The sequence below is a fragment of the Falco cherrug genome, chromosome 7 (genome assembly GCF_023634085.1).
Source record: "Falco cherrug isolate bFalChe1 chromosome 7, bFalChe1.pri, whole genome shotgun sequence".
In the NCBI taxonomy this organism is placed as follows: domain Eukaryota; kingdom Metazoa; phylum Chordata; class Aves; order Falconiformes; family Falconidae; genus Falco; species Falco cherrug.
Window position 1 is genome coordinate 20,190,164 of NC_073703.1, and position 27,655 is coordinate 20,217,818.

The 27,655-nt window shown below is 38.5% G+C and overlaps 1 protein-coding gene across 9 annotated transcripts in view; it reads left to right on the top strand.

Moving 5' to 3' along the window:
- Positions 1-27,655, top strand: part of TJP1 (tight junction protein 1) — a 198,960-nt gene that overhangs the window by 148,752 nt on the left and 22,553 nt on the right. For all 9 annotated transcript variants that reach the window (XM_027802757.2, XM_055715961.1, XM_055715962.1 and 6 more), the window contains 13 exons: positions 5,020-5,076; positions 11,371-11,495; positions 11,709-11,811; positions 13,329-13,608; positions 14,190-14,293; positions 15,046-15,214; positions 15,574-15,718; positions 21,854-21,990; positions 24,413-24,518; positions 25,349-25,499; positions 26,038-26,146; positions 26,762-26,981; positions 27,407-27,591. In XM_027802757.2, the coding sequence (XP_027658558.2) occupies positions 5,020-5,076; positions 11,371-11,495; positions 11,709-11,811; positions 13,329-13,608; positions 14,190-14,293; positions 15,046-15,214; positions 15,574-15,718; positions 21,854-21,990; positions 24,413-24,518; positions 25,349-25,499; positions 26,038-26,146; positions 26,762-26,981; positions 27,407-27,591 (1,891 nt within the window). The remainder of the gene's footprint in view (positions 1-5,019; positions 5,077-11,370; positions 11,496-11,708; positions 11,812-13,328; positions 13,609-14,189; positions 14,294-15,045; positions 15,215-15,573; positions 15,719-21,853; positions 21,991-24,412; positions 24,519-25,348; positions 25,500-26,037; positions 26,147-26,761; positions 26,982-27,406; positions 27,592-27,655) is intronic.

A 27,655-nucleotide genomic window follows, 5' to 3' on the forward strand; every position in this document is an offset into this window, starting at 1 on the left:
ACCTTTAAAACTTAGAAGTACAGAAGCATCCTACTGGTGGTGGACTTCCTCAAGAATAATTGAGAATTAATTTTAGAAGCCAAATAGGTATACAGCAAGGTAGAGTGGATGAATGTCTTGTGTGTCCTTCTAAAGAGACTGTTCTTCCTTCTCCCTCTTTCATGCCTTGAATGAGACATCTGTTTCTCAAGGTTGTTAACAATTCTCTCAGAACAATTAGGAATGCTTTTAGATGTCAGTATTTTATTGGCAATAAGATGTACACAAAAGCTACAACATGAGGCTGCAGGCTTGGAGCAAAGGTTGTGTTCTTTGGTTGAGTCTGTGATCTGGTCATTCAATTTCTTGTAGTTTGCTTGCTGTGGTTGAAGGGGTTAGAGCAGGGGCTTGGATCTGTCACAGATAGCTTTCCTCTCTATTGTGTTTTGCAGAGAATAGAAACAATATGCCCCCTGAGCTAGCAGAAGTAGTTGCTTCATTTTATTGTCTGCAGGACAGCTGTTAGTGCTGATCTGTAAAACTGGGTTTGTAAAGATACGGAAAGTACTTCATTGTTGCCCGTGGTAAGGTTACTGGCATGTTGGCTGGAGGAAAAATCTGAAAGCCTGCCTGTTCTAAGGTAGATACCTAAATATGATTTTGTCTGAAAATGTAGTGAGAAATGTGTGGAAACATGTAAGAACAGTAGATATTTAACACTTGTTTATTTATTTATAGAAAAGTACTGTTGAATTTTACTGAGGAATAAGGTGATTGAAAACTCCTTTGACAAAACTTGATCATGATTGAGGAGACAATTGCTTAAAATCTTAACTTGTCATTCTTGATGCGCTTAGCTTCTTAGGAAAAGCAATTAAGACAGATAATTCCTTTAGTACGTCCCCCTAGACTTGCAAAGAAACATTGAGAAACTATGCTGGCTTTGATTTCAAGAACATGTAGGAGCTTTGGCCTTAGTCTGGGATCTTCCTCTAGGTGTAAAAATCAAAAGAAGTGTTAATCCTGCAACTACACCTCAAGAATCTTACATTATCCTAGGTGTAAAATACTAATTCCTGTGGCTGTTGTTTGAATCGTTCCAAATGTGAACTTGAACTGTCTTCTCAAGCCTGTGGGTGACTCCAGTGCTGCTGCTGCTAACAGATTTTCCAACTGCAGTGGAGCTAAACTGAGCAATGTTATTTGCAAACATGACAACATTGCTCAAACTGGTAGCCAGTGAAGTCCTTTTTTTTTTTTTTTTTGGTTTTGTTTTTTTTCCTCTCCAGGGTGCTTGAATGAAAAATCCTGATGCATAAGTACAGAATTAGTCCTTTGGGAAAATGCAATCTTATGTATGTGTGCATGTGCCAAGATGCATGTGTGCAAAGGTAAAAGGCTTGCGTGAGAAAAGGCATTTTTTCAAAACAGAAGAATGAAAACCCTAGCCTTTGAGAAACAGGGAAGAAATGTGGTAAGAAAGGGAACAAAAAATGTTTGCTATTGTTCAAAGGACCCTTGTAGCACACAAGGGGAGCTTTCTGGAAAAATACTTTGATATGTTTAGATCTCTGGGCTATTTCAAAGATGGAAGATTTGAACAAGATTTGCTACTTCCAAGATTCTGAGTGAATGATAAGTTGCATTAACTTCCATATTGATGAATCGCAACTTCATGTAGGACTTCATCCTTTAAATAATAATACAAAGAACCCAACCCGCAAACACATGCGCTTGCCATATACAGAACTGGGAATGCTACTAATTGTCTGTGTAAGGGTGTTTAAGATGAGCATAAGGAAACTTCATTTTAATAAAGCATAAGCATGAAATAAATCTTTTTTCCAACACTGAAGTCATGATGCCATCATTCTGTTCTCTTCCTATTTTTTTTTATTCTTAATACATCACTAATGGAGACATAGTATCTGGAGTTAGTGAAGTTCAAATGCTGTCAGTTGTTCACTTGAGTTTCAAAGATACTTAATGGTCTTTAAGTTATTCTAACCCTAGGCTGTAGCGTTTTAGTATTTTCACGTATTCCTAGTTTCTGGGGTGTTATGCTGTACATAGTTCTCAGTTTCTACAGAGTGACTTTGATTTCCTCTTAAGTCGGTGGTGGGTAATGGTCCCCCAGATAAGCAGCTTGGCACCAGCAGGGCTGGCATCATCAATGCAGACCTACACTGTCTGCCCCCACTCCTTTATTACAAGCAGTGTTTGCCATTTTTGAAGACTTGGGGATTAAGTCCTTAGAAAAATCCTGAAACTCAAATGTTGCATAAAAAATAGACTGTTTTGTGAGTATGGTTTAAGAGCAGCATCACAGCAGGGATCTCAGCTGATGGTAGCACGAACTAGTTCTTCTGCCTCAGTTGTCAGTGCTTAGTAGGATGAGTACCTTCACAGGTCTTCATCGAACTTCGGTCTTCTGTGAGTGAACGCAGTTCTTCACAGATGAGAAACTAAAGCACATAAGCGGCTTGTGTTGAAGCCAACAGCTCACCTCAGGCTGCCTTTGAACTGTTTTTGCTGTTCTTGATTGGACTGTTTGGGCATGCAGAAAGAATGAAAATAACATACTACTTGGTTTGCTATCTAACTAATGGATATTTGATGTTTCCAAGTCTTGTGAATTTGAAATGAATGCATTAGTAAAATGTAAGGGAAGTGATAGCAATAGATGAGTAGAGGAGATAGTATAAGCCAGAAAAGGGAGAAGAACAAGCAAAGAAAATGGAAAACCTGAGTTTCTACAGAAGAGAAAAAGGCATTTAAAAAGGCAGCCCCTATCAGTAGATTGCGCAGTGAGCACCCTGTCTGGTTTTAGAAAGGCTGGTGAGTTTATGTGGGTGGTTTTTTGGGCGGGTTATCTTGGTTTTTTTTATCGGGCAGTAAGTCTTTTCACAGTTCTCAGAAGCATGTTACATAGGTCATTTCCAAGTCTCTTAGTCATCGTTTAGCTGTTCTAGTTACCTTATCCTGCTCTGACTCAGGGATTGCCGGTTCTCCCAGATTCAGCAGGAGTAGTGCTTAGCTGGTTAAACTGGGTTTTATGTCTTTGCCCTACCCAGAACCAGCTGGTGTCTTTGCACTGTGCTGTGTTTACCAAGCTCCAACAGTGAGGCACAAGAACTTGGGGCCATTGAAATCTGGTGCCTCGTTAGCCAAGTAGCTCAGACTGTGCCCTGTGTGGGTGCCTCTGGCTGCTGATGGCGTGTGTACCTGCCCAGTGCTGCCAGGACAAATGTAATAAAAGGACCAGTCGGGTTAGCTTATTTGATAATTGTGGATAGAAATGAGGCAGCCTATATAAAGTAAAATGTGAATTGTGACTTTTGCAGTCATTTATTGGATTCCTGTTGCACCTTTTTCTGAACAGGAGCTACTTAAAGCCTTTTCTTTTAGAAGTTTACTTGCAGAGATAATTCTTCACTTGTTGATGAAATGTTTAGCCTAAGAAGCTCTTGCCAAAACTAAGACAGAATGAGAGCATCAGAAATAGGGAAGAAAATCAGTATTCATTAACCGTTTAGCAAGCAAAACATTCCGGGTTTTTTTTGAAGATGGCTTTGTGTGTGTAAATTGTTACTATTTTAATGCATACTTGGTCTACTTTAAAAAAGCTGGAGAAAAATAATCTAATTCTGGAGTAGAGTTGAATCGATTTGTAATACAAGGGAGTAACATTTGGTTCTGAATGGAGGGGAAAACAAGCTGTTTGAATGAAATATAGCCCAATTAAATTGTGCCAACACTTTCAGGAGAAGTGAACCCTGAAAGAGAAATGAGCAGTAATGTAGCACATCCTAAGCATTGAAATTAAAGCACAGCATGTGGAGGGAAAAAACCCACAGCTTTTTTGGGTCATGAGGAGAACTCTCTTTTTAAACATAGTTGCAAATTCTGATCTTATGAAATTGGATAAAGTTTTCAGAGGTATTGAATGTGAGAGTAAACAGGCCGGCTTCTGTTCAGTATTACAGTAGAGAAATGGATTAAAAGTTAGGAGTGCTTGTAGTCACTTAGCTTCTGTAACTGAAACAAATCGAGTAAAGTACACTTTTCAAAAAACCCCCACTCCCATATTGCAGAGATGTTCATGTTCTGATTCTGCTCTTCAGTTAGTGGATTGCTTGCTTATGGGAGGGGAGGGTATGGAGCAAAACACCGGGCACTCTCTGGAAAAGCAGAAAATCTAGCAGCAGGATAGCGGGGGACTTCATGCTGTTTGCTGTGGATTTCCTGCTGCCTTTCTGCTTGTTTTCAAGCCTTTGGCTGTGCTAGTTTTTCCTCCCTCACACGATTTCCCCCTTTCCAAATACTTGGTGGTCGTGGCACATTAAGTAGTGCAAAGTGCCTGCTTTTCTAAGCAGAAATGCAGATATGTAAATATTGTCATAATGTTACTGTTTAATCTAGTTCTCTTAGAGAGGACCTTGTTTGTTTGTGCAGTGCTACTGTTCAAAGAAATTGGCCTGTGCTAAACTGGGGAGTCTGTTAAATGTGACCTGTATGCATGATACAGTAGCACAGGTAATATAATCTGTACCTGGGCATTCATGAATTAGCGGTAATCTACATATAGTTAAAACAAGCAAAAAGAGAATGTTCACAAAAGTATGAATATGTAAGTTAGAATATAAAGACGACTGATCACAGTGGAAAATGGAAAGTGAGCCTTGGACCACCTTTACCTACTGTACAATTAGTGAGCAACCAAGAGAACCTACATCACAAATGCTTTTTGTAGTCCTTCCCTTTAAACTTCATAACTTCAAGTTCTGAAATATATAACAATTAGAAGTCTATTTTGCCTATTATTCCCCCTGCCCCCCTTCCCTAGGAGCACGGGAAGTTCAGATGTGACATATAAAGACAGGAAATGTGTAACAAATGAGCCAGCCCTACTTCTCTGTAGGTATTCTATATGAATATTAATGTTCCTTTTGAGTGTAAGTTTCTATTTGTGGTATTACACAGTGGTTTAGTACAGCTCTTGACAGTGAGGTCTAATCTTTGGGTTTTTTTCCTCCTTAGAGCACAACAATGGAAGAAACAGCTATATGGGAACAACACACAGTGACTCTTCACAGGGTAAGTTCGTACAATTGGTTGTGTGTGCTTAATGCAGGATACTGGTAGCTTTTGAAAACAATAGGAAAAAGCCAGATGTCAGGAAGTAAAAGAAAAGGAAACTGTCATATTCCTTTGTTTAAATTTAGAAGTGTTGTAAAAGCTCCATTTGATAGTAGCTGTATTTGTTTGTTGGGTTTCAGAGTTAAGCCTGCCTACAAACAACCATGCCAGAAACAAAGCTTTAGATTACTTCTGTATGTAACTGAAAGCAGTTAAAAATCTTCAGTGTTCATTAATGATTGCATTGTAACTATACTTAAGTATTTTAAAACTCTTTTTGCAGGGCCATAAAACAGTGTAGTCAAGTTTAAAAAAATGCGTTCGTAACCGCTGCATTTGTTTGCCTCTTTCTTAAATTAGTGGCTGAAAAAAGTGATTTTTTGGGTGGTCAGAATGTGCACCTTACACAAAGGAATGTGTACTAGGAATCAGTGAGTAGAAAGACAATTTTGCATTTAGACTGGCTCCTCTTACTTGAGTTACTCTTAAACTAAATTGATTTCTGATGTTGCTATTGTGAAGCTGTATAAGAGAGGCAATAAGGAATGAATCGCTTAGGGAAGTCAGAACAAGGTGGGATGCTGTTTCTGGCAGCAGCTTAGCATTAAAGTGACCGTGGAATCATGGCCCAGATAGCTATATTTATTCCAACAAAAGGGAGATGCACAAGAGTTTTTCTCAAGGGAGCAAGTTACATAATTTGTCGTCAGTTCCTCAGCATAGAATCAAGGCATTTTAGAACTGTAGCATTGATCAGATGAATGGACCTTTGTGACTAAAGACGTGTACGTATAGATCAGCTGGTCAGACAAAATGGTAATTCTCTGTACAGACCTATTATCTGTTTATTCTAATGAGTGTAATGTTGCTGATTCAAAATAACATTTTAGTACCTGCCCTCCTAAGGAGAGAACATTTATGCTGTTTGACCAGAATACTGTCTAACCAAGTACCCTGTCGCTTAACTGCAACTGCATGCTGAAAGAAAAGAATCAGTAAAACCAAAAATGTGTAGTGGTACTTACCTAGGCTACTCTTCCAACAATTTTTAGGTCAAGAAGTTCTCGAGCAAAAAGTAATACTTGTATGATTATGTGTAATTGCATTTTTCTCTTGAAGCTGTCCAGTCATCCCTGGAACCTGTGTAAAGTTCATTTTTTTTTTTTTTTTTTAAATTCATATTACTGATTAAATCAGTACTCCTCTGTTCAAAACCAAACAAAACACTACAGCAATTTGTTACAGCCAACCAATACGAGGTTGTCTAGTAGACCTGGTGATAGCTTAGTTTCTCCTGAAGGGGATATCTTTCTGGTTAAGTGGAGCATTAACTTCAGTGAGACCTTAAAATAACAAGTTCAGTCGTTTTGCAGAGGAGTAATGAAATGCTGCAATATGGTGTTACCTTGAAAAAATTTTGAAATAATAAGTAGGAATTAGAAGTCATGTCTTTGTGCTTGCAGCGTAATCAGAAATCCTTGTGTGGTATGAAATGAAAGTGTGATTTGACTATAGTTCTGATGATCATGTTTTATGTGCCAAACTTCTGATAACTACTGGTTTAACAGTTTTGTGGTAGAGTAAGTATCTCTTATTTAGGTGTTGAAAGCTGATGGCATATACTGTTAATAACAGTAGCATTAATTTAGCCAGTTAAAAACAAACAATATTTTGCATTTGCCAGGTAACAAAACCAAAACTCTTACGCTAACCTTAAGCAAATTGGTGCTTGGAATTTATCCTTAGCTCTGTGAAGAGGATTTAGGAGAGTGACTGCATATTTTGTTGTGGGGTTTTCGATTTTGCTTTTTTATTTGTGACATTCTTGTAGTGTTAGATTATCAAGCACGTGAGGTTATTTCAGTTTAGTTGGACGGAAAGGCATCCAGATCTCTCTTATCCTCAAAGATATCTACAAGTTAATAGATTTGGAATAGGCTCGAAATGCCACTCTCAGTGGTTGTGGAATGTTTTCTTCGTGAGTTTTATCTGCTCTACTTGGCTGAGCTACAGAAGTTCTAGAGACCATCTACTGTCAGCCACACAAAAAACATTTTGAAGAACCAGACTTGCTTTCTCTAGTGAGGCACGCTGAAAAATCCCTCTGATTTTGGCGTAGCTGAGGGCAGTGAACTGGCTGTGAGTGATGGAATTAATGACATTTAACATGTACTGAACTACAGGGTAGGTGCAATTCAGGCCTCGTGTTGCTGGCTTCCTGTTTTATTGGTATGCTTGCAAAGCACCTGGGATTCACCAAACTTTTTTTTGTACATTCTGTCAGTATTTGCCCTCAGAAATGAGGCTAGACAAGTCATGGAAGAAACAGACCTAGAATAATTTTGTTGAAAACCTTAATAAGTCCCCCTGGGAGAGGCAAGGTCTGGAGTTGGTGTCAGCCTCGATCAACTCTTATCTCTGCCCAAGTACCTGCTTAATGGCAAGCAGATCTGTTGTCCCTCCCAGTGCCCCGAAGCAACTATGTAACTGTGGTTTGTTTTCCCATTTTAATTGGCTTTCGTTAGAGGTATTTGATCAGAACTGCTTAACGAGTAAGGACCGCTAACTTCTATTAGAGTAGGTGATCAACAGTCTTAAAAATAGGGGGAAATGAAAGTAGTTTGTTAGGTGGCTTGTGTGTTAGCAAAGATAAGTAGAATATTCTTGACTATGTTTACTCCTACTTTGAGACTGATTTTTGTCTTGTTGGTAATTCTAGCACTGATAGTTTTGCTTTGTTTTAAGCCTGTGCTGTTCTCTACTGTAACTCCATTGCTCCTGTATGTGGCAGAGTAGGATTCCTTTACCTCTCCTTGGCTTCCATAAAGGTAGCTGAAACTCTAAAACCAGAAAGCAGATTTAGCAGTAGTAATACAATTTTAGGGAAGTAGATACCATTTGTATGCAATTTCTTTCTGAAGCAAAAAAGCCACATTAGCAGGTACTATGTAAGGTATATATGTAGTCTGCTGATTGGCTTTTTTAACATGTCAGTGTCTGAGGCATTAAACATTTTTAAAATGTTTCCCTGTTGTTATAGGAGGCTGTTATTGATATATAAACCAGTGAATGGCAGTTCTGAAGTATTGTCACATGCCTTGAAAAGATACATGTTTTGTTGTTTGAACATGTTTGGGTCCTGTAACGGCCCTTTAAAAAGGGGTTACTATGGTGTGTCTACCCTTTGGAAGTTGAGCCCTACAGAAGAGACCGGAGTGCTTTACACAGGGAGTTCTTGTGGAAGAATGCAGCTTTGCTCGCTTCTTTTGGAGAGTTTCTTTCTATGACCTTTACTTTCCACAGATGTCATTTCAAATTGGGGACAGAGTATACTTAATCCCAGTAGTTGCAGTATACGTGTGTCAGTTCAGGCACTTTGATATGGGTCAAGCATCTGATTATTTTTTTTTTGATTTATTTTTAATCCATCTGCTTCAGCTATCTTAGAGAATCTGGAATGGAGCCTATAAGCAGTCTGACTGCTGTGATTTCCCACAGTAGTTGAATTCCAGCGCTATTGTCAATAGATTTACTAGGAACTTTTTGGGGGAGGAGAAGCTTGAACTTCCAACCAAGAGGTTTTGGTCCCTTTCTTTACTACATTTCCAATTTCCTGGAAGTGCTACTTAACTCCTAAAAGATTGAGCCAGTCTCAAGTTCAGTTAAAAGTTTTTCAGGTAACGGTTTATCTTTCATTGAGAGAGCTTCTGTTTTTATGTACTTAAGTGTGAAGGACTTTAAGGAGAAATGATACACTTCATAAATTGTGTGGGTTACTTCATACTTGGAACTCCAGTTCTGTGTGTCTGTGTCAGATGTTATCTCCTTCTCGCAAAGAACAGAAACCAGGTATGTACGTACCTTTCTGCTTCTCCCGTGCAGCCTTGCTGTGGGAGAACAAAACAGTACGGTTGGGGTTTTTTTGTTTGTTGTTGTCACTACAACATTGACAGGCGAACTTGATGTGGCAGATATTTTTTAAAAAAGCAATTTTAGATAAGATGCATGTTTATGTTATGTATAATTTGTAGTAATCAACATCTTACTATTTCCAGGCGTGTCTAGGAGCTTGGCGCAGTTTTCTGAAGGTAGTTCAGTTTATCATTTATCTCTCAAGACTAGGCAGGCAGCCGGGTAAAATGAAAAGTAGTAAGCTGAGATCTACTGGGAGGTTTCTTACTTGAGCTCTTAAATTTTAAAAAAGATTTGGGGTTTGATTTGAACTTTCTAATTTGTAGTATTTCTTTAGATTTCAGTTTGTTATTAAAAGCCTTTATCTGACTTGTGGTCTCTTGACTGCTGTCTGTATATGAGACTGCATTGTTTCAGAACTTTTTGAAAAGAATAATGTTAAAGTATGAAACTAGTCATCTTAATATTGGTGATTTGGTTTGCAAATCTACTCTAAAAAAATAGTATGGCAAGCAGCAAGGTAAGGTTTACAGTGAGTTTCTGTATCAGCTGGCTTTAGTCTGATTATTGCATTTCTTTTAATGAGTGGAGAACTGTGAGAATTTTTTGTTTATGGTGTAAACAAAGATAGAGACTTTAAATGAAGTTTGGCATAAATGTCTTTATCATCTCTCTCATCTCTTTCCTTCTCCACCCAAATATAGTGCAAACTGAATTCTGTTTGTTAGAGTAATAGAAAACTGAGAGATGAAGCAGTGGCATGAGAGGGGGGAAATATTACTGTGGTGAAAGGGGTTCTTGTTACATATTTTCATAGGCTATTATATATATTCTTTGTCGACTGTCTAAAACATAAAACTGGAAGAACCTCAGCTCTGGTCATAAGTAGTTATTGTGATCCTTTAGACTTGTCGTCCTGCATGGCACAGGGTTTCACTTAGTAATTCTTGAATCCCAGCCATGATTTCTGGTTGATCTGGCTGGAATGTATCTTGAAAAGACGTCCAGTCATCCTTTAATGAATTAAAATGAATGTTAAAGAAGCAGTGAGGTGTGCCCCTCCCCACTCCCCCACACTTGTTAGACCAACTTACTTTCTTAATATGTGTCAACAGTATTTGCAAACTGCTGAAACCAATTTGGGAACAGTGAATTACCAAATCTTTGTTTTAATACTGCGTGGTCATGTTCACTGCTTACAGGCTAAATCTGGACCATCCTTCTATGACCTCTATTTTGAGGGAAATAGGAAACAGGTTTTTTGAGCAGTAATTAATGTCTGAAAAGCTGAATGTCATGTGTCTTGCAGCCAGATGCAGACTGCCGTGTTGCTTCTGCTGTCACTGTAATGTTATGAAGCTCATTGCTAAAGCTTGATAGTGTTTGTCAAAAAATCTGAAAAAGAAAGGAATAAGTCTGCCAGTAAGGAGTGTATGCTATGTGAAATGGAGAGGAGGAATTGACTGAAACTTGATCCTTTCCATACAGTGACTGTATTTTGCAGTTGAAAATTTCAGAATAAGTTCTTGAGCAAAATAGAGCATTTAAATGGTAATGTCCTTCTGATGGTGTTTTCTGGACAGTGATGGAAGACCTAGATAGTTTGCAAATCAGTCATATTTGTAATGTTTATTTCCCACCCTCACTGCTTCCAGGCAGAAGTGTAAGCATCACTGTTATAACCTGAAATACCTAACAGGAATGACTTTTCAGAGCCGTTGACCTTGCTGTAGTGGCAGGTCACCCTAGAGGGAAAAGATTGAAGCAAATTACTTTTGTTAAGATGCAGATGATTTGCAAGTGCTGACAAGGTTTTGATGTATTTAATGGTACAAGTGATCTTGGTATTCCTAAGAACTGAGCCTGCAGTCATGCTGCTGTGTGCTGCGGTCCCGATGGCTGAGCTGAGCGAGGTCAGGCTGGGTAAATACCGTAATGGGAAACCTCAGCGAAAGTGTCGCAGGAAGTGATACTGGTCGGAATTGGTATCTCCATGTGGTGGTACGGTAGTTGTGCTTACTGAAGATTGAGGTCTTACTGATGACCACCTGACACTCAGGCCATAAAAATGCAAGTGGGAACTCTTTAATATTTTTCTCTTGCGAGAGATTGGGTAGTCAGTCTGAAACTCTGCCTTCTAAAAGTGAATTATTTATTTATTATCTTATTTATTAACTCTCTCCTGTTCTTGGATTACATAGCATTGCATGGTTCATTGATCCTTCTTTCTTCCAAAAAGTTATGTTAATCCCATGGGACCTTTCTGTGTTTGACCAGGAATGCGAATTGTAACCATGTAAATATTAGAAAGTGAAAAATATTTCTTTTGTTACGTTATAGGCCCCAGGATTTGGATTTGGTATTGCAATATCTGGAGGAAGAGATAATCCTCACTTTCAGAGTGGTGAGACATCAATAGTTATTTCTGATGTGCTGAAAGGAGGCCCAGCAGAAGGACTGCTACAGTAAGTGCCAAACTACACCTGGATTCTGATTTGGGGGCTTTCATCTTTGTCAGTGGTAGCTTAACCTCCCAGCTCTTTTGCCCTCGAGATACCTATCTGTAATTTGTGTAGTAGGTCTGTAATACAGGTGGTTTGTACAGGGACACTCGTTACCGGAATATTTTGCCTTGGCATAAAGTTTTTATACTGTGTGTTGTGATGTTTTCCATCTAGAGAAAATGACCGTGTTGCAATGGTTAATGGAGTTTCAATGGACAACGTGGAGCATGCATTTGCTGTTCAGCAGCTGAGGAAAAGCGGGAAGAATGCCAAAATTGTAAGTGAATGTCTTGGAAGATACAAGCTTACTTACATTCCATAGTTACAGAGCAAAAGTGAAATGGTGTAATGTCTGCTATGAGATATGTGCATGATGCAAGGTACTTGAATAATATGTGCGATGCTTCAGGTTTAAGTGAGGATCATGATGTGTTTATCATTTGGGTCACTCAAGTTTTGTTGGGGTTGTTTTTTTTTTAAGTGTGAATGATGATGTTTGGGTAGTGTGGCACTGGATACTTCAGACACCTTTATGGTGAAGTTCTTCTCAGTTTGCCAAAAGCTCAATTTTCAGCTTTGTTTACTATTTCTTTGCTTTCTCAAGTGCAATTCTATTAAGTTTTTCAGAGACTGGTACGTGCTTAAGGACTTTACCCAGTGTTCAGGCACTAACATAGTTCTTACACTCAGTAAAAAGTTGGCCACAATGAAGTATAATTATCTTAATTCCTGTAATTTTGTAGGCTTGTTCAGGGAGGATGGCTTTTGAACTCTGCAAAACCATACAGGTCATCACTAAAGGGTAGTAATCTGGCTTTCTGTAGAAATTTGAGATTTATGTTACAAAAAATAGAACACAAATGCACAATGTTTAACAGTCACTTAATTAAAAAAAAAACCAGACTTGTAGGGCTTGTAGAAAGGCTTTTGTGCTAGACAATTTTCTAGTACTCGTGTGCTTTGATACAATTGTGAAAAAGTGTCGTGGTTTGCATTTGTAGATTTAGCAATTCTTTAAAGCTTACACAAAACAAAATGGCAAGCTCTGCAGGGCTTTCAATATCTTGAGTATTTGGTATGTAGATTTATGTAGAGAAAGGCAATTAATGAAAACTTTATGGTATAACTTGGTTCAGATCTGTAACACCTAGCAAACAAATACCTAAACAGAATTGGGTCTTATTCTGGAAAAGCTGTTTACAATAGTGCCAGCCAACTTTGAACTTTCGATGGGAATTCTGCCTTTCCTCCATGGTCTGCGTAAACATTGCTTTGGAAGATTGGGAGGCTTCAAAGTTAGAGGAGAATTACTGTCAATAACACACTGAGTATACAGTAGATTACATGTTAGCAAAAGATGTTTTTAGCAGTTGCCAGTAACTGATTTGTGGGTTTAAGCAAGCAAAGAGGGTGAGCATTCAGATGTGCAGCTCTGTGAAGACAGAATATTATGTTATGCTAAAATGGCTATTATCCTTTTGCCACTTTTGCAGAAGTAAAAAAACAAAAACAACCACCCAAACAAAAAAAAAAACAACCTAAAAGAACTTTAAAAACAAATAACCCCCCCCCCCGGGCCCCCCCAAAACAACCAGGTTTCTAGTAATCTGTATTGACGAGTCTCCTGTATTCATTAATCGGATAGCATTTTACAATGAGGATGCAAGAATTTGAAGCGTTCACAAATACATCTTTATGTTGTCTTTTGAGTTTTGGGATTAACTTTATTTCAGACATTTAGTAACACCATTAGCATTACACAGCCAGAGGCTGATACCTACTGTTGGGTTGTAGACTATACGAAGGATGAAGAAAATTCAGATTCCAGTGGCTCGACCAGAACCCGAACCAGTGTCTGAAAACGAGGATGATAGCTATGATGAAGAGATACGTGATCCGAGAAGCAGCCGTGGTGGTCCTAGTGCCAACAGAAGGCACGAGAAGAGCTGGGTAAGAGATAGAAGTGCTAGCAGAGAAAGGAGCTTATCACCGAGATCAGACAGAAGGTCTGTTACTTCCAGTCAGCCTACAAAACCTACCAAAGTAACACTGGTGAAATCGAGGAAGAACGAAGGTAAGTTGTATGTAATTCTCGCTAAGACTTTTGCTGGTTTTTAAAGGCCGACCGCTTCAGTCAGCGTTCTGTTAAGGGCTTCGTGGACTGTATGAACAGAGCAGTTAACAGTGTGCTTGCACGTTTTACCAGTGGCTAGCTGAAAACTTAAAACTGCTGTTGTATTTCTGAGTGTTAATATTCCGAAGTACATGTGTTGAAGGTAAAGTATTATGTAGTGTAAACAAATCCCAGCTGTGCACCTGACATCTGGTAGCCAGTGGCTGCATACCTTCCGTACACTGTAGTTGAGTCTTCAGTGTCTGTCCTCTTTGAAAGAGAGAAAATTGTGGGTAGCATCTAAATTAAGTTATTGAGCAACAGCTGTAATTACAGGCAGAGTTAGAAAAGAGATTGATATAATGGTAAATCCATAGTGTAATTCCATTGCAGCCCTTCATGTGCCAAGTTCATTCTCCTCACTGTGTTTCCAGCGTAAAAATTGTGTAAAGCAGTGCTGTAAAACTTCAGATACCTCTCCTGTTTTTTTACTGCAGCTTCATCAGTTTTCTTTTTTTCTTTTCTTGCTGTTTTATATAAAGAGTATGGTCTACGGTTGGCAAGCCACATATTTGTGAAAGAAATATCACAGGATAGCTTGGCAGCGAGAGATGGCAATATTCAGGAGGGAGACGTTGTACTGAAGGTATAGTAAATGGTGGTCTGTGTTCAAGGGAAAAAACTCATTGCTAAAACTGTTCTCAGAATTAGCTCTCTCTTAGTAGCATAGTTTGGTTGTTAGATGTGTAAGTTTTTACTGAGTTATTTCAAAGATCAATAAACTTAAGTATGACTCAGCCTCTCCAAGGAAAGGAAAATTACAAAGCCTCTTTGGTTTTTTGTTCTTTTTGGTATTATTCCCCAGGCCTTATTCAGACAAATAGTGTCAACTGTAAATCCATAATAGAAAACATTTGGGATCGTATGACACTTTGGCCCTACATGCTTAGTTATACAGTGTAATGTTTTGAAATTGTGCTGTTGAGCAACACGAGAACTTGCCTTCAGGTTAAATTTTGATTTTTGTAGAAATCAATATACCCAGGGGGTTTTAATTAATACTAACAATTTCTATTTTAAGATACTGCTGTAAATATGTTGGTGCAGAAAAACGTACCGTTCCTTACTCCACAGAGTATAGCGATGCTGGTTCAAAAAACAACTGAAAAATAATAGAAGTTTTGTATTAGTGGTAGAGGCTTTGTCTTTGAAAGATGAAAATAATTTTCTATATTATGTTATAGTTTGGATAAACCCAGTGGTATTCCATTGTATTGTGGCAGTTGGGTAAATATCTCTAGCTGTTTCTAAATATCATCAGACAGAAACCCACTATCTTCCTGGAGACTCACTGTGTTTTTCAGTAAGTTTTTCTGCTCTTTTCTTACTCTGTTCCAGATAAATGGCACAGTGACGGAAAATATGTCCTTAGCAGATGCAAAAACACTAATAGAAAGGTCAAAAGGCAAGTTGAAGATGGTTGTTCAGCGAGATGAACGAGCTACGCTGTTGAATGTCCCTGATCTTTCTGACAGTATTCATTCTGCTAATGCTTCAGAAAGAGATGGTAAGTATAAATAAACTTGATTTCCAGAGGGAGGGAAGAATTCCCTGTTGTGAAGATGTGAAATACCTAAGTGGGCTGAGAGGGCGGGGGGAGAAGAGTTTAGGAGTAGGGTTGTCGTGTGGGTAGATTCTTGTTTGAATGGGATTGAAATCCACACCTTCAAAACAGTGGAGAAAAAGAAACGGTTCCCGTTCTTGCAATTGTTCTTTCAGGGATATGAAGTGTAGTTGTTTTAAAATAATAAACATAGATTTAACATCTTCATAAAAATTCTCTGCAAAAGCTTATTTCCATTTAAGCAGGTCATACCACCATTTTAATTACAATCATTTCATGAAAAAACAACTTTTATTTAACAGACATTTCAGAAATTCAGTCGCTGGCATCAGATCATTCCAACCGATCACATGACAGGCCCCGCCGCAGTCGTTCACGATCTCCTGACCAGAGGTCAGAGCCTTCAGACCATTCCAGACATTCTCCACAGCAACCCAGCAACGGCAGGTGATGGCAGCATTGTATTATTTTTAAATCAACTATTTAATGTGACATATAAGTTGTAGGAGTGCTTGGATTTATACAGTGTGACAAATGCGATGCAGAACTATGGTAGTAGTGATACGACATTCTTTCTAAAGAGATGCAGCTGATAATGATCCAAATTTTCCTAGACTTCAGTAACCTTAGAGCATGGTTGTATGAATGACAATGTAAGTCTGATAGTAATTATATATTAATTAGAAGCATATGCAATTATATTTTCATTTTAGAAAGCAGTTAGCTGCAAGGATATTTAAGATGACAAGTAGCACAGTTCCTATTGAATGTCCAACTTGCATAAACTTGTTGAAATCTTGCTTTATTTAGGCATAGGCCTTTGTGTTTTCTTCACTGTCTTTCTTTGAAAGTTATCTGTTTCTGAATATATTTAATTCTACATAATAAGGCATCTTGCACAGCAGATTCAGCTTTTGGAATGTAGTTTTTACTGTTTCAACTTGGTAGTGGGACATGCACGATGATTGTGAAGTAGGTAAGTAATTTTATATGAATTCAGAGAGAAGTAATCTGTTGTGTGGTTTGGATTTTTTGTCTTCCGTGTGAAACGTTAGTCTTGCATAATGTAAATCCATCCTGGTTTGCATTTCTGCAGTTCGGAATGGACATTTTAATTTACTGGAGTAGAATTTCAATGTTGGTTTTTAGATTCTACTAAATGTTTGTAAGAGAGAAGTTTGCCTTTGAGTGTTCATAGGTGATGGAGCAAAAGCTAGAATTGATCTGTGGCATATTCAAAGTTCAGAGCCTGTATCTGAAGACTTCTAGATGCTGTCAAAAATTCTGAAAAGCAAGTTGCGGCTGGCTGTTCCATGAAACTGGGATATGCCTGTGATTGGTTATTAATAACATTTTGTTTGTCCAGGGGAAAATAGCATACCTTCAAGGTTTTTAGAGTCTTTTAAGGGTTGGCAAAATTGCAAGATAGTTATTACCTGCGTGTAAACTTAGTTGGTGTTATGGATTACAGGCATTTTTGCTGTTCTTCCATGTATGTTGTTTGGAGGGATCACAAGGCATGTTTTTTTTTGAAGTATGAACCCCATATTACTGGGAAAAACTGAAAAGCTGGGTCCCAGATGCAGGGATTTAGTTGTGAAGGTTGTGAGGTCTCTGTCAGATTTAAATTTTAAAACCTTTATTTCTTGACATGCATTTCTGATGCAGTGTGAAAAGAGCTTGTGGAGGGATGAACAACAACAAAAAAATCCATCAAAACTGAAACTATGACTGACTTACCTAGTGTTAGTGCTTTCCGGTCCTATTACAGTGGTTTAGGTAGATGGTCTCTTCCTCCCTATGGACTACGCTGTCAGAATTAAATCCTTCCTGAGAAGGAACTTTGAAGTTATCTCCACTCTGAATGCATCCGCTATATCTACTTTATGAGCAAGAGCTACCTTGGCATGGATTGACTTCCTGTTGGCCGTGTCTCTTTCAAGATCAGAAAATCTGGGCCCTGAGCCGCGTGAAGAAAAGCACGTTAAAAGCAAGTTCTTTTTGTAGTGGTTATGTGTGCAAGTTCAAATCTACTATAGGATCATATTAGCTGCAGCTGATTCATTTTGTAAAATTTGGTGGAAAATTGGAAGGAATAATAAGCTTGAGAACAACAAGCTGAGGAAGAAAAGGTGCAAAAAGTCTTCAAACTGAGCTTCAGGAGGACATGAAAAATGTATTGAAGATAATGAGTCTTTATTTAGATAGTGTTCTGCCAATTGTTTGTATGTTAATGAGGAGAGAGACTGACCCTTAGGTGTGCACTGGCATACAGGAATCTGCCAACAGACTTGCGTCACTCCTGCTTCGGGGTCTGTCAGGGTCTTCATGTTGTCCATCTTTCACTGTTCCATAGTGGTATGGATGCCGGTGTGCCGGCAGTCTTCCTGGATATAGAATTTCCACAAACACTGCCGTTTGAATGTTCTGTCAAAGCATTAAATAGCACTTTAGTTTTCTTTAGTCCAGAGGAAGTTCCCAGATGTCTCTTGAACAGGCTTTCTAAAACTCAGATTCTAGAACACGTTCGTCTTAATTTACTAATAAAAAGGACTATCCTTTTGTGGTTTCTCACTTGCAGAGGATTGCAAATTACCCATCGTTGGTCTTGAAAAGAATACAGAGAATGAATCTTAGAAGTCTTCAGGTATAGCTGTGGAGACTTGCAATATTTATAGCCAGCTGGTGCTGAATTGGGTACCAAGTGAAATAGGTATGTTCTGGCTTTGAGGAGGAGCTCAAAGTTTTAAAGGTTAAGTATAGTTTTAGGAGATGCATGTAATATTAAAGATATGCAGAACAACAACTGTTCAGGCAAAGGAAAAATGAATCTTAAACACAGAATATTGGATTACAGAGTTGCCTTATGTTTAATCTTTGTTTAATGTTAAGAGCTGTATTTAAAAAGCTAGAATGAGCAAAGAGGACTCTGCATGCTGAGTTGGAGAGTACTTCACAGTGGAGCTGTCACATATATCCTTTCTTACCTGTCTGGTCTTACTGCTGGCAGTAACAAGTTGTTGGACTAGATAAGCTTTTGGTGTGACCCATCCTGAAAAGTGGCATTTCTAGCCGGGTGCTGGCGAGCCTGCCAAATTACAGCTCTGGGCTGCCCTTTACCAGCTGAAAACCCCCACTTGGAAACATTTTCCTCTGCTGCCTTCCTCACCTTGCTGCTGGAATAGCAAAAACATTTTCTGATGTTCTTAACACTTCAACCTCAGCAGGAAAGGTGCGGTAGCTTGAAGAAATACCTGTAGAGGTCATCATCGTTTCTAGAAGGATAAGGCTGACTTCTGTAATACAGCTGTCAATTTATACATAGCGTGAGACACTTGTTCTGTCCATTTTCAAAACAAGTTGAAAAACTGGAGTATAGGACAGAAATCAACCCTCTTTTGGCTGTACATAGGAAGATGGCTCTTGGCTCTTACTATCTTCTCATGCTCAACAATCTGAGATGTGCTAAAACCTCACTTTTGGAAAGAGCCTGTGTGTTCATGTTTTCCAAAACTTTTTCTGTGCAAACAAAAACTGTTGTTGCAGATAATCTTTTTTTTTTTTTTTCCCCTTCTGAATCAATAGCTATGGTTGATGGCACTAGTGTTTGTAGCTGACTGCATTTTGTGACTGAAGGTTATTTAAAAATGCTTGTGCTAGGCATAACTTAACAAAAATAAAGGAGGGGAGGGGAAGTGATGTAAAGGAGGGCCTGACACAGCACAGATGTGAAGCAGTGCACACAGTGGACAACGTGCCTGTCTCTTGGGAAGTGCAGCTGACAGTTTCTAGCAAGTTTCCATCACCTAGAACCAGTGACAGCATCAAGTTGTTTCCTGTATCATCTCGCAATGTGAAATATTCAGTGCTTACTGGACAACTTAGGCAAAATCAAGAAAAATTCTACTCTCTTGCTGTTCTGACTTTTTTCTTCCTTTTTGTTCTACCACAGTTGTGTTTGTCAGCTTTTTCCCATTTAAACTTTGCTGTCTTACATGGAGTAGAACTGCTTCTGCAGGCATTTCAGTTGCAGGGTGTTTGCCTGCATGCATAGCAGTAGCCCAGTCTAGAAGCAAATGCTTTAGGTGTTTACCCGACTGTATTTCATGCGATGCTCTGTGTCTTGTTTTAGTTACTGAGAGCTGTTTTCTTCCATATTTATGCTCTTTTATGATACACACAGGTGTAAAAGCAGCATAAAATTACAGGGGTTTTGGACTGTGTGGAGAGGAAACATAAGATTAACTTTGTGTAGTAACTGCAGTATTTTTTTGCTTTATTTTTAATGCAAAACTGACCCTACTTTTTTGGAATGATGCTTCTGTTAAGTGTTAGGAGATGATTGGAAATGGATAGAGAGGGCTCGTGGGGAAACCTTCTGTAATATCTCATTAACTAGTGCTCATTACCCAGAAATCTTTGGATGATGAGGGGAATTAGTTTACTGTAGGACTTTTGTTTGTAAGACACTTAGTTTGCATTTAAACCGCTAAAAGTGTGTGTCTGTTTTAACAAGCCAGGAACTATTTTCCAAGGAATGAGGAATCTAGTCATATTTTCAGTCTAGGGCTGAACTTAAAATACGTAAGCTTTTTAGCTTACGTGCCTAATTTTATGTACAAATGAAAATATGCTGGAAATCTGAAAGAAGAAAAAAAATTTGTTGTTGAAGTTTTGGAATAAAGTAGAAAGACAAATGCTGTTTTCATTTTGCTAGACGTAATGGTTTTAGCATCATTTTAATCAAATCCGGAAGCCCCCCAAAAGGGGTTTGTCTGAATAGAAAAGGCACAAATAAGGATTTTAAAGATTACTGTACTTGGTTTTGCCAATGACTTAACAAGATGGTTGCTTACAGTGCAATGGTGCCTGTGTCTCCCCAGATTTTTGTGGTGGTTGCTGTATTGTTCTGTATTCTGGGGTTTTTAAGCGTCCTTCAGGCACACAGTTTTGAAACTGGCAGAAGAAAGTACTGAAAAGTCTTAGTGTATCTTGGCTGAATAGCTGAGCTTTGTGATGTTTCAAACTTCACATTGCTTCAGGAAAGCATATTCTGATTGTATTTAGATGTTTACCATTTTATTTTCTCATGCGTCTTGAATGAGTAGATTTGCCGGGGTTGGTTTTCTGAAGTCATACTTCCAACTCTCAAAGTATCGGTTCTGATTAAAATAAACAGCCTTTACTCGTATAATAGATTTTTTTTGATACACTTGTACTTTATGTAAAATGATCCTTATTATTGCCTAGTAGCACCATCTAGCTGTTGGTAGTGAAAAACTCTTCTTTTTTCCCCCCAATATAGATCTCTCCTTTATGAGAGGAGATGGGCTTGCACCTACTGACCAAGCTGTTGTTATCTTTGAGGAAGTACCTTTTTTCCTCTTCTTGGCAATTCAGTCTGATATTATATAAAAAGCCGTGATTTGTGTCTGTCTTCTTTCAGATACTTTTTATATCCTTGCTTATTTGCCAGCTCTCAGGAATTGAATAGATATTTTGAGCATCTCATGGTTATTTTAATTCTTTTTAGAATGTGCATGCTCTGGAATTAAGACTTTCTTTTTGGTATATTGATCTGTTTTTGGTTTTTTCAGCTAATTATTAATGTCCATCTGCTCTGACCCTTTGAAATTATTTACTAATCAACAGATAGCAGTGTAACAGTCTTACTTCAACATACAGCACGTCTTCTGTTGAGTACTGCTGTGGTACAGCTCGTAGCTGTACCTCTATATAACAGTATAAAAATACCTGATCTCTTGAGCTCTAAAGGTATAGAAATTATGTTATTTTGTGCTTTAGTTGTCATCATTTAAAGAACGACAACAGATTTCTGCTTTTTTTTAACTTGTCATATATGCTTTTGTTTTGCACTGTAAGCATGCATAGGAAATGCATAAGAAGCACTGAGTTGTCTTTTTACTCAAATACGTGGGTGACTGAGTGCATGAGAAGCACTCCTGTTGTGTAATAGCTGTGGGTTGAAGGCTTCATCCTTTCTGAAGACTGAGAAATCGGGGCATGTTTGTGCTTTGCCTTTCATCTCTGCAAAAACCCACGAAGAGCCAAACCGGCAGCACTTGTGTTCCAGGGCAGCTACCACACAAAGGAACTGATAAATTAGCTTGATTGCAATGAAGCTTAAGAACTAAGTCTAAAAATCCATGATTTCTACAGGGAGGGGTGAGAAAAAGACCACTGTAACTGCTCTTCTCCCCTTCTTCCCTTTGCTTCTCAGTTTCTTACATAGCTTCCAATGTACAGCCCGTGTGTACAACTTCTGTGCTTGTAGCAGAGAGCAGTCTGTTTCACCATGACCACTTTCTTTCTAAATAGCCATATCTAAAGAAGTCTTTTTATTGATGTGAAGTTAGGGACAGAATGCTTGGATTAAGAAATGAAAATAATATTATTAATAATGTGATAGCCAAAGAACAAAACCTTGTTAAATAGTAATTGGTAATTCTTTACCCACCAAACCTGAACTTCATGGATGAAAGGATTTATTCTTTAGTCTTAGTAGACCAAGGTCACAGAAACATTTCTATATGCGGAGTGGGATCTTTCTCTCTAATACAGTCATCGAAGCAGAGAAGATGAGAGAGTAACTAAACCGGGAGCTGTCTCTACACCTGTAAAGAATGCAGATGATCTTTCTAAAACTGTAGAAGAGGTGGCAGTTGAAAGAACTGAAAAACAAACTCCACCACTACCAGGTAAAGACATTAAAATGTATTAATTATGCATGTTGTTGAGAATGGATGACTGGTAAAGACTTCATGCCATCGCGTATTTGTGGGATGATTTTTTAAAGTCTTGGAACAGTCCGAGTCCTAGTTACTTCTGTTTCTGTATATGAACAGTCTTTGGAGCCATAACCCTATTTATGTCTTACTAGAGTTTTGATCCTGAAAACCTAAGCTGTGGGGTCTGCCCATTATCTGGGGGTTGAACTTTAGTGTTTAGGGCTGTATTTATAGATGATGGTTGTAAAGAGGTTTGTCCTGATATCTCAAGCAAGGTTAAAAGTGGCATTTCTTTTTTGAGTGTCGAGCAGTAGACTGGTTCTTATAGGTTAGTCTAGCAGGCTGTATTTAAACAGGATGGTGTCAAGCCTGTTGAGAACTACTGTTCCTAAGACACAACTCGGAACACCCTGAAATACTTCGTTACTGTAGCACTTAGAACTCAGTCATGGACTAAGCATTTTAACAAGTGCAGTCCAACTCCTAAAACCAGAACAAAATCTTCCTTTTTTTTTCCAGAGGGAATGGTAAGCTAAATGGCACCAGATAAAAAAGATAAAAATGCCTTTTATCTTTATGGTATAAAGAAAAAACATAAGATGATACCATGACAGGACACTCTTCTGGGCAGGCTGACTTAGAAGATTTGTTTTTGTTTACAGAATGAGGCACTTTAGTGAAATTATAGGTGTAGAAAGAGGAGCTGTGCAGATGGTTCAAAGGCTGGGTAGAATGAGAAAAGGTACATTCCAGCCTGAAAATATTTGTGGATTTAGGAATGAGCAGTGATGCTTCTGCAAGTAGTATTCAGTAGCTCGGTGAAGAATTGGAAGAGTTACGATCTTGATAGACTCTGGAAGATCTTGAAAATTACAGCATTAGGTTCTCTGATGCAGCAGCCATTCGTAAAAATATTGTCTTTGTCAAAACACCTTTTGTAGTGGTGTTAAGAAAAAATGCAAATGAAGTAAGTTGGTATTTGCCTGGATAGAAGGAGGATGTAGCAGTGAGATTAGAAAGATGAATTTTGTATTTCTGTAAGACGCTGAAGATTAATACTTGGCATAATAGAAAGCCAGCCAGGATAGGAGATCCTTGAGGTGGTTCTTAATCCAAAGTAATATACTAACGATTGGTTTGAGGGACTGGCAAGCAAGTAATAAGTACTGTGGGGATTTTGGTGGTTAGAGGAGAAGAAGAAATGTTCTGTTGTTGGGTGAGTGGGAAGAGGCACATGGAAACATTTAGTTTGGATGGGAGGAGATGTAGGCCAGTACATAAAGATAATGTTTAAACTTGTGTCTGCAGATAAAAATAACTTGCTGTAATATATAGTCTGAAATTAAAAGGTGCAATAAAGGGTATAATCCTTTAACAGCCTCACAGAAAGCTCTAGGGAAATGAGGATCTTGCAAAGACTGTAATGAAAATGTGGTTAGAAAAGTAGTTGGCAGATTCTGTGGCAGTTTGCTGCTTAGACTTAAGAGCAAGACAACTGTCACGGTTGATTGTGTCAGAGGAGGATGGAAGGAGAGTATTTGTTCAAAGAGCTCATCAGAGGCTTAGGCCAGGAAAGGGCTGTCAAAGACTTACAGTAACACAGCATTTTCCTTTATGGTAGGGACAAAAGGCACATTAGAAAAGGCATTATTACCAAAGTGTCTGAAATTCCCAATTTCAAACTAGTCTATTCAGTGATTTGAAAGGAAGACAGCACAGTTGTTGGGAAGATCCGGGATATTAGACAGCTTGAAGCCAGTCTAATTTGAAATAACTTTTTTTAAATGTGCAGAGATAAGCCTTAAATACAAATTCTCTTATCCATGACCAACCACGAAGCGGAGAAGAGCCCCTGTTAGCATTCGTTACTGAGGGGAGACTGCAGTGGCTGTTTCTTCCCAGTGACTCTAGGGAATCTGTGCAGCAGAGCCATAGTAAGTGCTTATCTTTAAAAACCACCGAAGTATTGAAATCTGCTGACCTCAAGGTATGCAGCAGCAGTTCAAGTGGTTTTTGGTATTTTTGTTTCAAAAATTGAGTTCTTGAGGGAAGAGAGCCAATGGAAAACAAAGATGTTAGATAAATTAAGGTGAGAAACAGCAGGGTTGAAAGTGGTCATGTGAGCATGAAGTCTTCTAGTTCTTGTTGTTTTATGTTGTACAGAGGAAGTTGTGGGATTTTTACTGAAGTAATAGTTAGGCCAGTAATCATACTGCTTTCAATGGCATGGTGAGAGCATCTTCTGTTGTTGTAAGTTTCTAATATTTAACTAAGTGGATTTAAGTGGCGTAGAGGAAGGCTACTGAAAAAGTCATTAAGCTCTTAAGTTAGCTTTACTTTCTCATCTTTACATGACCAAATGGACATTTGAAATCTTCTGATATTTTAATAGAACCAAAGCCAGTGTATGCACAAGGAGGTCAGCCAGATGTGGATTTACCAGTCAGTCCATCTGATGGTCCCTTACCCAATTCAACCCATGAAGATGGAATGCTTCGGTAACGTAACTCTGAACTCTATCTGGATCTGCCTGGCCCTTGAGCAAAACAAGTTTTTATCCAGGGTGATGAGCAACCTGTATAAGTGGTCTGTTGTGAAGTCCAATATGCTGTCCTGACACTTCTGTACAGAAATATTAGAATGATGACTTTAGGTTTATTCCTGAGCCTTGGTGGCACTTGCATTGTGTAATATACCGTTTAAGAGTCTGTTAATATACTACGGAAATGAGCAGTTACAATGATCAACTGGTGAGAAGAATTTGCAGTGTTTCTTTCTCCCTGGGCATCCCCACCCCCTCCTGTCCTGTCCTTATCTCCAGAGAGAGGAGAGAATACTGTAGCATATTACTTTCCTTTCCTAATAATCAGAGCGCAATGAATGAAGGTCACTGCAAAAATGTGCAAAGTCATAGTGTGGAAAAGAGTCTACTTCAACTGGGATCTCCTTTACGGGCATTAGTGTACATGAGGATAGATTCTAGTTTGTTTTCATCTCAATCTCTTTAGAGCCAAAATAGACCTGTATGTCAGCACAGCTCTTTAAAAGGAAGGATGTTTTTGGAGGGGAGTGTCAAAATGACTCACTTAAATCACTGTGTGAGCATAAGACAGACAAACTCCCTAAACAAGTAAATACAGGTGGGTTTTTTGAATTGCTGCTTATGTGTTCTAATGCTGTGGTTGGTAAGCAGTTAATGGAATGCATAGCATAATATTCTCTAATTGAAATGATAGGCAGATTAGTTCTTAGCATAAAATAACCTGATACATTTGAGACTGAGCACATGCTATTATCCCTGTAAGTGGAATATCTTCTAAACCTCCAGGCCAAGCATGAAACTGGTAAAATTCAGAAAAGGAGACAGTGTGGGCTTGCGACTAGCAGGTGGCAATGATGTTGGCATATTTGTAGCTGGCGTTCTGGAAGACAGCCCTGCAGCGAAAGAAGGATTAGAGGAAGGGGACCAGATTCTCAGGGTATGTCAAAACCAATGACAATACAAGTGCTTTGTTGTACCGAAGTAGGTTTTCTTTCTGCAGATTGCATATATTGCCTTTGTAGTTCATACAGGGTTTTTTTGTATGTACTTACTAGACGACTTAATAGCAGCAAGATCTCCTGTTACTGTGCTGTTGCTAGGATGGTCAGTAAGTTTTACATCCAATTTCTTAGACTAACTCAGTTGATGAAGTTGTTATGTTTTTTTGACTGTTGGGTCACTAAATTGTCAGAGGACTGTGTGTGTTACTGATGTTTATAGGTGATCCATAATATTGATCTAAAGAATATAAAATGAACAGCTACCTGTTACTCTGGAAGCTATGCTTTTATCAAGAAATAAAGTGGGACTATTTAGAGGTACAAGAGGCGTCTTGGGATACATGCACTTGATGTGTGTGTATGAAACAACTAAAAAAATGTTTGCAATAAGTTGATTTAGATTTCACATTGTATAGTTAAATCTGTGTTATAATGTTGTATGCTACATCAAACTGATTACTTCATTGATACCAGGTAAATAACGTAGACTTCACAAATATCATCAGAGAAGAAGCTGTCCTTTTTTTGCTTGATCTTCCTAAAGGCGAAGAAGTAACCATTTTGGCACAGAAGAAAAAAGACGGTAAATATTTGTATATTGAGAGCAATGTAGTAGACTGGAACAATGTAAAAAGCGCAGTAAATTATGACTAACTTCTGGCTTGCAGGAAATTGGCATCTTACGAAGGCTAAGTTCTTTTGGCTTTGGGATAGGTTACTACTACAAATGGACTAGAGATTGATATTGTAATAGCGCACCTCACCTGCCCCCAAGCAAACAGAAACCTGCCAGAAATAACCCCTAGCGTCTGTTGGAGCTATTGGCATTAAATGTTGAGGAGAGCAGGAGAGTTTGTTGTAGTTACGCCGCTGAAAATGAGCAATTGCACTGATGTGCATGCACGTGCAAACTTCATCCCAGCAAGATTCATTCCTTCCAGGGGAGCTGAATTAAGCTTGCACTGGCACCAAATTTTTGACCATGAAAGTCGAATTTATGTTGGTACAGTTTGCTATTAATAGTTACGCTGCTTAAAATAGAGTAGCTCTAAGAAATGAAGGCTTCTCAAATTAATATTGTGTATTTAATACAAGGAGAATTAAGGTGTGGCCCTGCTTTGAGTAATTCTTGCGAGCATTAGGATTTCACGTGAACGTACATAACGTTTTATTTTGGGGTTTCTTTTTCTTTTCTTAGTTTATCGTCGCATTGTTGAGTCTGATGTAGGGGATTCTTTCTATATCAGAACTCACTTTGAATATGAAAAGGAATCTCCTTATGGATTAAGTTTCAACAAAGGTGAAGTGTTCCGGGTGGTAGACACTCTGTACAATGGCAAACTAGGTTCTTGGCTGGCAATTCGAATTGGCAAGAATCACAAGGAAGTTGAAAGAGGTATCATACCTAACAAAAACAGGTACGATCTTAAAATGCTTCAGTTGCTGTTTTACAGCTACAATTTTAAATTCTCTAACTGTATAATGAATTATTGGACTTGTCTGCAGGATGCTAGTTTATAGAACTGGTACAGTCAGAAAAAGTGACAAAGCGCTAAAACAAATGGAAGTTAAATATCTGATCTGTGGACTTGCTTTTGACACTTGCACAGTCCACAAAAAAACCCCTAAAACTTTTTTCCAATACAGGAGACAAGGTGTAGTAGAAAGCCTCAGAAATGTGTTATCAGCCTCAAGAATTCAATCTTGTACTTCCTGATAGAGAAACAGCAAAAGCTAGATTCAGCATGTGTAGTGTTTTTTGGATGTATAAGCTTGCTAGTCAAGCATTAACTTCAGAAGCTGAACTTCCTTGATAACTGGTTGGGATTTGTTGTCATCTTAGAGCTGAGCAACTAGCTAGCGTACAGTACACGCTTCCAAAGACGGCAGGAGGAGATCGAGCGGATTTTTGGAGATTCCGAGGTTTGCGTAGCTCAAAAAGAAATCTCCGAAAAAGCAGAGAAGATCTGTCTGCCCAACCTGTGCAGACAAAGTTTCCTGCCTATGAAAGAGTTGTTCTTCGGGAAGGTATGGCTTTATTCTTACTGTTGCAGGTTAACAGGTTTGTGTGGTTTGCTTTGTGTTAGCCTAT